Raw genomic sequence first — 15,879 nt, forward strand, 5'->3', positions numbered from 1 at the left:
AAATCGGCAAATCTAAAAATAAAATCTAATTCAAAATATTAACAAAAACCATGAAAACAATATATGCTATAACAATGACACCAAAATAACACTGCAACAAACATACATAATTGGATCACAAATAAATCTGTTAACTAACACCTTGAAAAATGAACAAAATAAATTGAGTACTTTAATAATAATAATAATAATAATAAAAATTGAAATAAAATAACATGTTAAGTTTTCATTTCAGCTTATTTCTAATTTACACTTAACATATGCAATTAAAATGAAACCGAAAATGTAAAAATTAATTGTAAAGTAAAATATCATTTAAATTATTACAGTAAACACTTTATTATTCAAAGAATCCTGAAAAAAGTTTTTCGGGTTCCAAATAAATAAATAAATAAATAAATAAGAAACTCAACTGTTTCCAACACTGATAATAAATCGGCATATTGAAAATAAATCAGAAGGATTTCTGAAAAAAAAAAAAAAAAAAAAATTACACTGAACACTCGAGTAATGGCTGATGAAAATTCAACTTTGCATAACAGGAATAAGCTATATAATACAATAGAAAGCTGCTGTTTTACATTTTAATTATATTTTTCATATTATAGTTTTTCTGTATTTTTTTATTAAATTAATACAACATTGATGAGCAAAATATATTTCTTGTGTACTTTGCTTTCAGTCAGTTTTAGCCACTTTCTTGGTGGTTTCTAGTGGTATTCCAAACAGTTAAGAGCTCAGTCTTTTTTCGAGGTCAGTCTTTTTTGCTTCCAGAGCACTGAAGTTAAATCGCTCTCTAGATGGGTTCGCGTCTGTAAACACCATGACACCTGCCCGACCTTCACAGCCATCTCGCCGGACAGATCTGGCAGGCATTTATTTACAAGATTGGCTTTTGGAAGACTCAGTATTCCCTGAATTCACAGCTTTCCTGACCCTCTGGACTGAGTGGGGAAGCTCAGAATACAGAAGAGAGAACATTAATGAGCATCTGAGCCCCAAAGAGCATCAGACGCCTGCTTGACCCAGTCTAGCTGCACAGATTACATATCTCTCAGTAATTTCGGTGTGAGCAGATTCAGATATTACGCTATTTGGACAACATCTTGACTTGGTTATCTATGCCATCCTGTTTTGTTCTTTTGTTGATGGTCTGCAAGAAGCACCCGAGTGAAAAACTGAAAACCCCTTTTATAATCCAGGGGTTATTCAGAGTTGTGAACCTGTTAATGAGGTTTTGTGCATGACTGAAGATTTTTCCCGTTTACTTTTGTATTAGTTTTTTCTTTTTTTTTATTGTTTGTCATCTCTACAGGAGAAATCAAGCGTTTACGTCTTCTGAGATATTCACTCTAATAATAACAGAATAAAGATTTTCTACTCCCCAGATACAGCTTATGTCCTCTTCCAGTGCAAGTCTGGGATTTTTTGGCCCATTTTACCGCACACCTAGTGAAAGTTTGATTACTTAGAAAAGTAATAGCACACCTCTCCTCAATAAACCACAACATTTGAGACATCATTCATATCTGCAGCATCAGCACAATAACAAATGACAAGTTTAATAGTTGGGTATTTCTACTACAGGACATTTTATTTCCCTGGGGCAATTTTTATTAAACTAAAATATTTTTTTATACAGATACAACTTTTTTTTTGTAATTATTTTTTATATGAAGTTCACAGAAATGAACTTGGAACTTTATATTACACACACACACACACACACACACACACACATTTTTTGCCATTATTATTAGAATTATTAATGTTATGATTATTATTGTTTGCACAATAAATCTGACAGCAGCCAGTGCTTCAGTCAGAGATCTGTTCTCACCATCATCCAGTCTGTCTGGAATAACATGAAGAAACAGAACTAACTGAGACTAAATCCAGTAGAACTGTGGATACATTCAAGATGCTTCAAGAAACCTACCTCGCAAAGCTCCAGTACTGTTAAAAGTTTTAGGCACTTGAGTAAAAATTTGCCTTTGTCCTAGGTGCACTTGCGCATTGTTTTCAGGCAGCTTTGCAGGTCGGTTTCTTTAAGCTTCTCAGACAAGTTGCAACAGTTCTTCTGGATTTAGAATGTGTCAATCTGTTCTATCTCTTATTGTTAAGGGTTCAGGAAAGCCTCTAACCCTAGAATGAGCAATAATAATAGTGATTCTTGCCTTGGAAAGCACCAATAGAAATGACAGCAATACCTTTCTCAGCGTGATCACACCCTCTCTAGTGTCTTTGTCTGTGGAGATGGAGAACATTCCGGCCCCCTCGGGGTTCAGGATGCTGTATTTGATCTCTGCATTGATTCCGATGTCCTCATCGTTAGCTTTGATCTTCCCCACTGGTTTCCCCACCTGTGCTGACTCCGGGACAAACACCTGGTAATTCTCTGCAGACACACACAAAAGCCTGCATGGAGGTTTGTTCGATTGGCTGGATGAGATTTTTGAAGCATCGCTATCATGATGCCTCGATCCGACCGTGCCTCTGAAAAAGCCATATTGAGCTACTCTGGAAGATTTCAATACAGCTGTCAGACCCCAAAAACAGCCACAACCACAGTCCCACACAACCTGATTAAAAAAGCTGGATGCAATGGAGATATTGTTCCAAAGTATTTCTGGGATATATATATATATATATATATATATATATATATATATATATATATATATATATATATAAATAAATTATTAAAATATAAATTAAATGAATATTTACTATAAAATGCATACATAACATATAATTAACGAATAAACAAATAAACAAACATTGTAGCTATTTACAGAGATTTTAGTAAATAAAATAAGATTTAATAAAGTGGACTCATTTAAAGACTACAGAATGCATCTACAGAAGCACATACTGTGTCATTGCTTAGTCTCAGAGCTCAGAGTCTTAAAAGGTTTCTACATTATTCTTAAAAATACTTTTTTTTTTCTAGGGAGAAAGTGAGTGAAAGTGGGAAATTAATGTGATTTTACTTCCAGAACCCTGCTGTGGTGCTCTGCTTCTGTGGATAAAAATAAGACTACAAAAACTCAAGAAACAAGTCTCATAATTGGATGCTTATACACTATAACATGCTGGTCCTGCCTCTGTTCTCTTCATGCTAATTAATGGTAAAAAATTACAGCACAATGCACAATTTATATGTTGAACCGTCTGAAAGCGAGACTGCATCTGAAGTATGTAAGGTATAATTCCATCTCTTCCATATAATTATGTAGTATCCATAAGAAGCCCTTGAGAAAATTTTGAAACAATGCATGATAACCTACTTTGAGAGAGAAAATGTGCATTACAACAGCATACTGTATGGTTCACCTTCAAACAGTAATGAGGATTTTTGCAGCAGATCAAGAATTGGTAAAAAGCGAGGGCAAGCTATTTCAGTTCTTTTTGCCAAGATCTAAAGAATAATAATCAAGAAGTCCTTCAATGTCTCATCTATTCATTTAAGATTCAGCCAGGACGGAGTGTTCAGGAGTGAATATCATTCTGTATCTTAAAATAACCCCAAGACCTTCAGTAAAAGACCAGCGTAAATCTGTGGCAGATCTGGAACTTTGTACATAGACAGCAATATAAATACTGCCTAACTAGTTTGTTGAATAGGCCTTGGAGCAGATGTCTGATGTCCATTCAAACAATATGTTGCCACTCAGTTTTATTTTCACTCTGGTTTCACATCACTCACTCTGGGGGAACTTGGGTGGGTTGTCATTGACGTCGGTCAGCGTGATGTTGACGGTGGTGGAGCCCGACAGCCCTCCCACCTGCCCCGCCATGTCTTTGGCTTGGATCACCACAGAGTAATGTTCTCTCGCCTCTCGATCCATGTCTGTCAGCGCTGTTCTGATGATTCCTGCAAAACACACACAAACAAACATAGGGCACACATTATGTACAACATTTGCACAATTAAAGCTATAAGCCATAAGCATTCGCGTTACAGTGCTTTATGAATATAATGACAAAAAACAGTGTTTAAAAAAGGCAACATTCTTCTTATGTATATACTAATAATACTAATAATAATAATAATAATAATGTTACAAATATTAAACCATTTCTTGCATCATGTTATTATAAGAACAGCAATATGAATATTGTTATTATTATTCTTTGATATGATAATACTAATAATGTTTCTATTATTAAACTTTTTTTGCATCATGTTGTTTTTCTATTCTATCCTTTTTTTCTTTTTTATGTATTATATTATTTAAAAGCCCATTAAAAGCTACTTGTACTGCATCTAAGCTAACTGAGACTTGTTACAGCACTTATATATCATTGCTCTTTTGTTGATTTTGATTGCTTCCATTGTCCTCATTTGTCAGTTGCTTTGGATAAAAGCGTCTGCTAAATGACTAAATGTAAATGTAATTGTTGTAACAGCAATATGATGCAATCTTTCTGTTGTTATTAATATTCTTAAACATCAACAAAAATAATAATAGCTATATTTACATTTGTTTCTTGCATCATGTTGTTATAAGAACAGCAATATGAAGTACTTTATTGTGGTGTATTTGTTGTTATTGATATTATTTAGTAATAATAATAATAATAATAATAGTTTCTCATAATTGTTTTTTGTTTTGTTTTATTTTTTATTAAAAATGTAGCAGAAACATGTGAATTTATATCACTGTGGCAGGTGGGGCGGGGCCGAGAGGCGTGGGAACGAGGAGTGAGGCCAGGTGTAGTGATTGGAGATGAGCTGCACCTGCGCCCCACCGCTGGTATCGAGCCCCATGTAGGAGATGGAAGGATATAAAACTGGAGCGACTATAGTGAAGGACGAGAGATGACCAGGGCTGGGACATTATTTTATGTTTTGGCTTTTATTTGTGCGCGTCAGTCGCCGTGAGGGGCTGACGCGCTGTTTTTTTTATTTTCAATTATTAAAGTGTTTGGATTGTGCGCCGGTTCCCGCCTCCTTCTTCCCGATGAGTATGGAGATTTTATCATTACAGTCACATTTATACACCACTGGTTCATATCTACACTTCATTCTTGGCTTTGTCTAATTTCAAATCAATCGTACGCAGCAGTGACAGTTAGTATGGTTTGTTCAAATAAATCAGATAAGCGCTTGTGTCTGTAAAGTATTTTCTGTGCCAAAGACAGTTTCTCTACTGGTCTGTTTTGAAATGAGACAAAGCCAAGGCTCACAAAGGTGCCACACGCGGCTGCTTCAGTGCTTGCCTCTCCAGTGTCTGTACTTTTTTTTTTTGTTTTTTTTGTTTATCAATCACGATCAGTTTCACCAGGGATGAACTGCTGAACATTCGGCAGAACACACCACAACATCTTCTACCAGATTCCCATTATTCAGACATTTTACTGAATGTTGTAGTCGGTGGAGTGGCTGCGCTGATAAAGTGCTTCAAGGTGCGCAGACGGGGGAAGAGAGCCGGCGCACTCGTCAAGCTCAGAAAGCGTGGATTTTGAATGCCGTTGCCTAGCGTCCATCTGGCAAATCTCTGCTCTCTACCCAACAAAACGGACAAACTTGTTCTGCTCTCCCGGACTAATAAAGATTTGTCACACTCTGCTGGTCTGTGTTTCACGGAAACCTGGTTGTATGATGCCATTCAGGTGTCTAGAGCAGATCGCGATGCAGAATCAATGGGGAAATTGTTCGGCAGCGGGACATGATTTTACATCAATGAACTGTGGTGTACAGATGTAACTGTGTTAAAGAAGATGTGCTTTCCTGATCTAGAAGCGCTCTTCATTAACTCCAAGCCGTTCTATTTGCCACAGGAGTTTCACTCATTCATTCTTGTGAGTGTTTTAATTCCTCCACAAGTGCACATGAGCTCAGCTTTACATAAACTTGCTGATCAGATCACAGAGACAGAAAACCAACACCCAGACTCTGTTTTAATGATTCTTGGGGACTTGGGGAACGCAAATCTTTCACGTGAACTATCAAAATATAGACAGCATGTTACACGTCCCACCAAAGACAGTAATATACTGGATTACTGATAGACAACAATAAATCTGATCACTGCCTGGTTTATCTTATACCGTCCTACATGCAGAAACTTAAATCTGCTAAACCTGTAGTAAAGACTGTAAAGAGATGGACCAATGAAACAGAGTGGGTTCAAAAAGCCTGTTTCACCTCACTGAGTGGAGTGTTTTTGAAGCTGCTACCACCGATCTGGACGAACTCACAGAGACTGTAACATCGAATCTTAGTTTCTGTGAGGATATATGTATTCCTACCAGAACTTATTAACATTCAACAATGATAAGCCAAGGTTTACAGCAAAACTCAGACATCTTCGTCAGGCCAAAGAGAGTATTGTACAATCAAGTCAGGAACACACTGAATAAAGAGATTAGAGTGGCTAAAAGACCTACACTAAAAAGTTGGAAGATCAGTTCACTTCCAATGACTCCACTTCAGTGTGGAAAGGTCTGAGAGGCATCACAAACTACAACACACCAACCCCCTGCACTGAGGTGAATCAACAACTTGCCAACGACCTGAATGAGTTTTATTGTTGATTTGAAACCCCCACACCCATTCTGACCATCTCTCCACCCAACCATTAACACCTCCTGCAATCCCCCTCTCCCCACGTTCTGCTCTTCAAATCAGTGAGTATGATGCATGCCAGGTCTTCAGGAAGAACAAAAGAAGAAAGGCACCAGACTATCTGAAAACCTGTGCTGGACCAGCCAGCAAGTCCCTTCCTGCTTCAAACGCTTCCCGTTCCAAAGAAACCCAAGATAACAGGTCCTTACTGGACCCCCTGCAGTTTGTCTACCGAGCAAACAGGTCCGTGGATGATGCAGTAAACACGGGACTGCACTTCATCCTGCAACATCTAGACAAAACTGGGACTTATATGAGGATCCTGTTTGTGGACTTTAGTTCGGCTTTCAACACCATCATCAAAACAGCTCTCCAGAACAAACTGACCCAGCTCTCTGTTCCTAGCTCAATCCGTCAGTGGATCAACAGCTTTCAGACAGACAGGCAACAGCTAGTGAGAGTGGGGAAATTCATGTACAATGGCCGCTTCACCACCACTGGTGCCCCTCAGGGATGGGTTCTCTCCCCACTGCTCTTCTCCCTGTACACCAATGACTGCACCTCTAAAGACCCCTCTGTCAAGATCCTGAAGGTTGCAGATGACACTACAGTCAAGAGGTTGAGCAGCTGGCTGTCTGGTGCAATCTTAACAACCTGGAACTAATCATGCTCAAAACAGTGGAGATGATAGTGGACTTAAGGAGAAGTCCTCCTGCACTCCCCCCACTCACTATCATAGACAGAACTGTTCAGCTACAAAATCAGACATGAGAAGACTACAGAGAACAGTTCGGACTGCTGAAAGGATTATTGGTGATCCCCTGCCCACCCTTCAAGAACTGTTTACATCCAGAGTGAGGAAAAGGGCTCAGAAAAATCCCTCTCAGCGCTTCAGAGCTGCAAATACCAGGGCAGCCAGGCACAAGATCAGTTTCTTCCCCCAGGTAATCTACAGTACCTCATGAACAGTTAAATGTTCCCCACTTATGCAATATTTTTTTTTATTTGTTACTACTTCCATCCAAGAACATCCCTACATCTCACTCTATTCTTTTTCATTATCATCTATAGCACAACTGTTCATACATTTTTTTTTTCAATTTATTTTGCAATATTTTTCACTGTATTTACTTTTTTTTTCTTGGTTTGTGTGTTGTTGTTGTCTCTGTGTACTGGAAGCTTACATCACCAAAACAAATTCCTTGTATGCGCAAGCATACTTGCCAATAAAAGCTCATTCTGATACTACCTTACACTAGCATTAAAAAAAAAAAAAAAAAAAAAAAAAAAAACACTGAAGTACTGGTTAACTGAACCGGCATCATCTGCTGCCATTCAAATCACACACACACCTTAAAAATGACACAAGCGTGTAGTTACACAACATACACACAAACAGACTAACAGAATAGACATCAAACAATAGCTCCTCAAAATCATGTCTCCTAATTGTTTAAATTTTATTTAAATCATGCTTGTTTATGTAAAATGTAACCTCAGGATAACAAACTCATTTTTTACTCACAAAACTCACACTCACAAAAACATTTTTCTATTCCAGTGTAACATGCATAAAAGATAATATTGCTATTAGTTTTAATTTCATTAATTTGTTAATTAATATATATATATAATTATAATATATATTATAAATATATTTTTTATAAACAAACTTGAAATAGCCTAATTTTAAATATGAAAGCAAACCACTAGCAGACAGCAGCAAGTGACTGTCTTATTGAGTTAGTCATTGAGTCATTCATTCAAACAATTTGTTCAGACAGCTGATTCATTCAAGAATGAACCAAAATGGGTAACTAAATCCTTGATTTGTTCAAATTGATACACTGAATCAATAAGTGACAACAAGTGTGTCTTTCAGACATATGTGACAATTGCGATCTTTGTTCTGAACTATTTTTGTTCATTCGAGCACAAACAGTCAGCACTGACTGTGTTTCAAATGTAGCCTAAGTCACTCAATAAACTAGATACTTGTTTGAACTCTTGCATAAAATCAAGGTTAAATTTGCAGTAGTTCTGGTTTTCAGGGTAAACTGCACTCATTTGGTTGTGTCAGTTTGCTTAACTAGGTTATATCATACGTTACAGAAATATAAAAGCTAAATTTTTACTGCAGTAGTGTGTTTCTTCTGTGTGCACTTGCATTCATTTGTTTTGCTATCTTCAGGAGATTCTTTCACACACAGACAGGCTGCATGAGCCTTTACTGCACAACCTTGTCAGTGCCAGTACATTATCCACTATTGCCATTTGCCCCAAATGTAATAAAATCAGAATCATTGTAGCTGAAATGTCTATGCTTCCCTATATATTTTTTAATCACATTTGTTGTCCGGTCAGGCAAATAAAACTTTTTCCCTTGCCCATTAAAAAACTCCACTTGACCCAGACAAGCATTAATGTTGAGCTCTGCTACTGTATATAAATTAACCCACCGAAGTGGCTAGTGTTACTTGCCATTGCTAAAATATGGCAGGGGTTAATGTCAAGCCCTGCACACAATGTCTTTCCTCCATCCCGTTATATCACATGGTTTCTTTTTCTTTTTCTCTCTTTCTTTCTTTCTTTCTTTCTTTCTTTCTTTCTTTCCTTTCTTTTTCTCACACACACTCACAATAAAAGAAATGACTTCAGATAAACCAATAAAAAGGACTGCTTTCTGGCAAACCTTAGAAAAAGGCATTTTTTCCTGCGGAGGTCACGCATATTGCTCTAGAGAACTATGCTCAAATTTTTTTCTTTTCTTTTTCAGTTTTTGAAAATTAGAGTCAAATTGACAATTTGTTTGTTTTGAGGAATTGCTTAAAAGTGGTGCCCAGAAGCAACATCGTGCCACAGTGTAACAGATATGATGCTGCATAAAAGAGAATATTGCTTTCTTTCTTTCTTTCTCTCACACACACTCACATCTGCCTCCCTATCCTTCTCACCTTTGTTCTGTGTCTCAGACTAAAGTCCTTATTGATGAATAAACCTGCAGTCAGATGGAAATCAAAGATCCCAACTGCAGTAAAACCCAGAACTACATTTAAGTAACAAGGAATGACAGGTAACATTTAAGAATAATATTTTATTTGATAATCTAGTCTGCAAAAAATGCTTTTCTAGCTTAGATGTTTTGTCTTGTTTCCAGACAAAATATCAAAACATTCTTAAATAAAGAAGGATTTTATAGAGACAAGAAAAAAAAAGTCAAAATTAAGAGAGTTTTTGCTTGAAACAAGCATAATAATCTGCCAATGGGGTAAGCAAAATAATCTTGTTTTCTGTTTGAAAAAAAAAAAAAAAAAAAAAAAAAAAAAAAAAAAAAAACGTAAGAATGAGAGTTATATTATTCAGTATATAGATATTCACTGCTGTTCGAAAGTTTGGGGTTGGAAATATTTATTAATCCCTTAAAATAATTATTATGCTCTGCAAGGATTTATCTGATCAAAAATACCATACAGTAATATTTTATAATATTATTGTAATTCAAAATGTTTTCTGTTTTAATATTATTTAAAAATGAATTAAAACTCATTGTGATCGCAACACTGATTTTTCATCAGCCAGTCCTCCAATCTTCAGTGTCATAATCATTCTAATATTTTAAATCTGGTGCTCCAAAAATATTTATTCTCATAATTAATGGTGAAAGATTTGCTTCTTCTGTGATTACATCCCGACAGCCACAGAAACTCATCCAGATGGGCCAAATATGTTGAGAATGTTAGATTTTATTTGTGTCAGATTTGAGGGATGTTCAGTCAAGGAGGAACGGCAGGAACAATCACTCTTTACAAAATGGAAGTGTTATCAGACAATCCAATCCTGCTTTATATTTGCTTGAAAACAATAGTGCTGGTAGCCTGCGGCTTCCTCTGATAGAGGGCTTCGACTGGGACACTCAGTCAATACACGCAAGCCATTAAAGAACAGATTACAGGCTCATGAATAAACAGGCTGGGTGTTGGAGTCGGCCTCTAAACAGGACTTCAGCTTGCCGCTTGCATCCCTATAATTGACTGATCCATTTTTCACTTTAATTTATGAAGTACAACCAGAGAGAAAATATTGATTTGTCATTATTACAGTGAAAAGTGGTTTTGCATAGACCATAAATAACCATAGGGTTTTCCCGGTTATTGTCTAAAATCTTTTTTAAATGCTTGTTTTGTTTCATTTCCCTCATGATAATGAAGAACCAAAATAAACACAGAAAAATGAAGAGGATAGCATGTGAAGAGTGTCGAGGTGACAGCCTCAGGGTTAGCTGTGCGTGGGCAGGTTAGAACATTAGGTGTGGGTTGAGGCACGAGTGACCGCAGGCAATGGTATTAACATGCAGGGCAAGTTTAGATGACCATTCTCACTTGTCACACTCAGAGCAGGGCAAAGGCTGCTGAATGCACCAGGGACAGACCCAAATATCTTGTACAGTTCCAAAAATATCCAAGTGAAACACCATACAACAGAACTTTCTTGCTGGGTTTATACAGACAGTGTCAGCCAATACAAAACTGACCACCGTGATGCAAGGGCATGGTCAAAGGGCCCAAGTCAAACAAAATGACAGGAAATAAGGCCCATAACATACATACATAAATAAATAAATAAATAAATATAATTTGATGATTAGACATGTGTTGCATTCAGTGGGGGCAATAAATACTGATTACATAGACTTACACTGTCTTATTACATGTTGCTTTGCGTAAACATAATACCATGTCTGCATTTGTGATTTAAGAAATAACAAACAACAAGCTCACTCATCACTGCTCTAAACTTGTGTATGAATCATCAGTGGCAAATTCTTTAAATATGCAAACGTACTTAGACTGTGAGTCAGAAGCACCAGACTGTCCTTGCAAATATGGAACTGCCCCACTTTATAGAAACAGACACCGGTTTCACAAGTTTGTCTTGCATGAAATAAATTGAGAAAAATAATATGCATATTTGGCATGCTGCCTAAGGAGAGGGCTCCTAGCCTGGTATCAGCCCGAACGCTGAGCAGCCCCCCCACCACCCCCCGGAATCGGTCGACAATAAGGAGTCGGGAGGTGGAGGGATGCTGGAAGACTAGAGAGAATGAAGGTAAGGCTGCTATGATTATTTATAGTTGTTCTTTCTCATGGTGAATGGATACAGGATGTGATTACTGATGGCGAATTGGCCGCATTGATTATCTGCACATGGTTCTCTATCGAGGTGGTTGGATTGATGGTGTGATTATTCAAAGTGAATTGGCCGCGTTGAATACCTGTGCATGTTCCTCCAGAAATTTGTTAATAAAAGATCACGTTGTAGTCTACTCTCACAGGAAACAGTCCCCATCCTCCGTAAAATGTGGTGCACACATATTTGGCTTTAACTGTTCTGGAACAGTGTTGTAAATCCAACTTAACCACTGATTTCTAGTTGTGTCCACTTTTGAAAGGCCATACAAAGACTTGGCATTGAATCATATGACCCCTTTAAGGAAACTCATCAGCACTTTTGTCAAGAGGAATTGGTGACATCAAAAGGTCGGGAAGGAAAGTCATTATACTCAATACGCACTACAAGTGAGTGTAGTGATGCAAGAAAACCAGATCACACCAGTTATTTCACTCAGAGAGAGAGAGAGAGGAAAAAAAAGAAAAATGGAAATGTTCTAATAAGTACTAATATTTTTGCATCACTGATAGACTTTTATCATTTTTAAAGTCAAATTAAACCCTTCTGAACTTTTTAAAGTAAAAAATACTAAAAGTAAAAAAAAAAAATAATGACATAAATTACAATTAAAAATAAATATAAAACCACAATAAAAAAGAAATGAATAGATTAAAAATGTATTAATATTTTGAATCAGATTTAATTTTTATATTTTCCGTTCCCATTTAATGTAATTTAATTTAACTTAGGGTTTTTGAAATATTGTTAGTTTCTGTCCTTGTTTTGAATATATGTTTATAGTTTTTAATTGCAGTTAGTACAGTACTCCATAAAATAACTAAAAAAAAAAGTATGATGATACATAAATTGATATATGGGCTGAACATATATATATATAATCTTCAGTGAATGCCCCCCCCCCCCCACACCCCACCATCAAACCAGTTGGATCTGTCACCAGCCCTTGTTCTGGGAGCTGATAAATTAGAGATGAGAAGAGGCATGAGATAAACAATGTCATAAATGCATCCAAATTGTCTTCTAATAAGCAAGTATATGCTGGAAGATTTCCCAGAATGCATCTCAGCGAACAAAAGCCTAGCACATTGGTACAAAAAGCGGTTTGTAAACTTTCCAAAATGAATCTTCCATCCATTTCTCCTGTTTTAACGCCACAACTCCATTTCTTGCCTGCCAAAGCTTGAGCCCCGGCGGTGTAGCAGAGATATTACCCGAGCTGCAGCATTACTTAACCTAGGCTCCTAAGGCAACACAAGTCTCTGGCACAGAGCCATTCACTCCATTAAAACAACACAAAGACTAATGTTGTGACCTTTTCTTCATCCGTCAGGGGTGAGGGAGTGTCTCTCCGCAGCTATCACTCAAGTTTATTGTGTAGGATTGGTAAGTGCTCTTGAGGAAATATGAAACAAGCTTGCTGTAAATGAAGGAAAGTGTAGTATTTGTTATTAGGATGTACAAGAAGGCTTCCGGGAAGCCCCCAAATAACGAAAAGCCCCATGAAATACCATCCATCCTTCCATCAGAGGGCACTTTAGACCAGAGCCATTAAGAATCCCATAGTATTCTTGTAAGAAATCTCTATGGAAACCAGCGAGGAACAAGAAACAAGTGGCGAATCTGACCCAAGGTAAGCAGAGTGAGCAAAACCTTTTACTCATCTCTTCCTCACACCGTCTGTCAGTAATTTCCTATTGCTGCATCTTATTTCCTCTCGCTCCCTCACTTTTCGCAGCATGTGCTTTTATAGAGAAGGTCAGTCTAGGTGAGCAAAGAGGATTATGGGAAATTACCTTTGGCCTGTTCGAGCTTTAAGGGTTGTTAAACAGGACGTTGAGCAGTTTACTTCAACAATGTGTTGGATTTTAACAATTGGAATTAGATTGTACCAAAAGGTTTTCAGAAAAAATTATAGATTTATAATCCTTTACTCATGCTTAAAATGTATGACTTTCTTCTGTGGAGGAAAAAAAAACAAAAACGTTTTGAATAATATTTATTTTGTTTTGTCCAATGTCCAATGTTTTAAAACACCACAGATTTCTATTGTTAGGACAAAAAACAAAAAACAAAGAAACAAAAAAAAAAAAACAAAAAAAAAAACAGTGTTGTTATTTTTAACTGAAACAATTAAAAATAATTGTAGTTCATTAAAAATAAATAATAATAACTACAAAAAATACAATATTACACCCAAAAATCTCAAACTTATTTTTTTTTATTTATTTATGATTATTCTTTTAGTTTTATATAAAATAAAAAAAGGTTAAAAAAGTTTTAGAAAACAATTTAAAGATTTCAGAGGTCATTGATGTAAAGACTACAAAAAGCAATTTTACAATGCTTTTTATATTTTATAGTACTTATAGTACAGAATAACATGCATCAATGAATGGTACATAATTAGACGGTTTTCTGATTTTAAGCTGATTTTAAAAACAGTCTGATGTGAACAGTAGAACAAACTGCTAAACTTATAGGTTGTAGATGACAACACAAAAAGAAACAACTGCAACAAGAACAACTGCACCCAATTAAAAAAATGAAATGAAAACTTACTGCATAGAGCATACAGAGATAAATCAGTCAGTGATAAATATGTGTTCTTTTGTCTCTGGAGGTAAAAATAGTGCAGGAGGGCTTGGTAATATGTTGGAAAGCATTAGCGGCTGGGGAAGGCCTTGACAAACTGGCGTGCTTTTCTAAATTGATCAGAACAGGAAGTTGCACTAATCCTCTCTTTTAGAAAGTCCCTGATCTGTGTCAGAGAAGCTTGAAACTCACACGCTGAAACCCTCCAGACTCCCTGATCAGCAGAGAAATTAGCCTACTTAACTGGCAGCATATGTGTGTGTGTACAAGAAAGAGAGATTGCTATGCTTTACCCATCATTGAGGACTCTGAAATCAGCAATCCTGATTACTCACTGGAACCTCTTACAAGAAAAGGGGTAGACGAAGATCTGACCTCACTTATTAACAAGCTTAAAGTCTGACTTGATGTGTGCCAGTGAGCGGGACGTGTTGGGCTTCTGCATTGCCACTAGCTTATAATGAGCTGTCTTCATAGAATGATGCTGGCTTTATTACTAAAGAATATGTTTAGTTTCAAATCATATATCAACATGAGGATGCAAACTTTCAAAGTGTGTGACGATTATCAGCATTGTTTGTAAGGAAAAAAAAACATCACTATTACTGTTGCTCATAGTTTAGGCTATTGATTTAAACAAACTGTTTGTGCCACAGACAATGATAACTCAAATTGCACAGCTTGTTAGGAAAGGTACACTATACTGTTCAAAGTTTGAATTTTTTTTATGCTTTTGAAAGAAGTCTCTTATGCTTACCAAGGCTGCATCTATCTGATAAACAATAAAAATAAAAACAGCAGTACTATGAAAAATTATTATCATTTGAAAGAAGTGTTTACTATTTGAATACATTTGTAAATGTAATTTATTTCTGTGATGCAAAACAGTTTTTCCCCCAGCATCATTACTGCATTCTTTAGTCACAAGATCCTTCAGAAGGAAAAAATAATGAATAAATAATTAATACATAATTTAGTGTTTAAGAAACATTTCTTATTATCAATGTTGAAAACATTTCTGCTTAATATTTTTGCAGAAACTGTGATTTTTTTTTATCTTCAGAAAGTTTAAACATGCAACTTTTTATAACTCTAATTCATACTTGCTGAATCAATTATTTGATTTCCATAAAAAAAAAGAAAAAAGAAAGAAAATTGTAATTGAAAAAACAACAACAACAACAGTTTGATTTGACTTGTACTGAAGGAGAAACTTGAGAAGTCTACAAATCTTCCACTGGAGCATCATTTATTATTATCAATGTTGAAAACAGCTGTGTTGGTTAATTTGTTATTTATTGTTATTTTACTTACTATCACTGCAGAAACCATGAATACATAAAAAAAAAAAAATAAAAAATAAAAAAAAAGACTCGTAATTAGACAAATGAATGGACGGATGATTAAAGTGTTGAAAAAAAAAAGAGTAAAAAATATAGACTTGTACTGAGGGAGAACTTCCAACCTCTGGAACAACTAAAACATACACAAGGATTCATCCAGAACACCTTATCAACCACATT

At 36.1% G+C, this 15,879-nt stretch overlaps 1 protein-coding gene across 2 annotated transcripts in view; it reads right to left on the reverse strand.

The window, feature by feature from the left end:
• The window catches only part of LOC127969499 (cadherin-18-like), a 201,280-nt gene that overhangs the window by 29,328 nt on the left and 156,073 nt on the right, over window positions 1-15,879 (reverse strand). For both annotated transcript variants that reach the window (XM_052571505.1, XM_052571506.1), the window contains 2 exons: window positions 3,710-3,877; window positions 2,211-2,398 (listed from right to left, as the gene is read on the reverse strand). In XM_052571505.1, coding sequence (XP_052427465.1) covers window positions 2,211-2,398; window positions 3,710-3,877 — 356 coding nt within the window. The remainder of the gene's footprint in view (window positions 1-2,210; window positions 2,399-3,709; window positions 3,878-15,879) is intronic.

This window comes from Carassius gibelio, chromosome B12 (genome assembly GCF_023724105.1).
Source record: "Carassius gibelio isolate Cgi1373 ecotype wild population from Czech Republic chromosome B12, carGib1.2-hapl.c, whole genome shotgun sequence".
In the NCBI taxonomy this organism is placed as follows: domain Eukaryota; kingdom Metazoa; phylum Chordata; class Actinopteri; order Cypriniformes; family Cyprinidae; genus Carassius; species Carassius gibelio.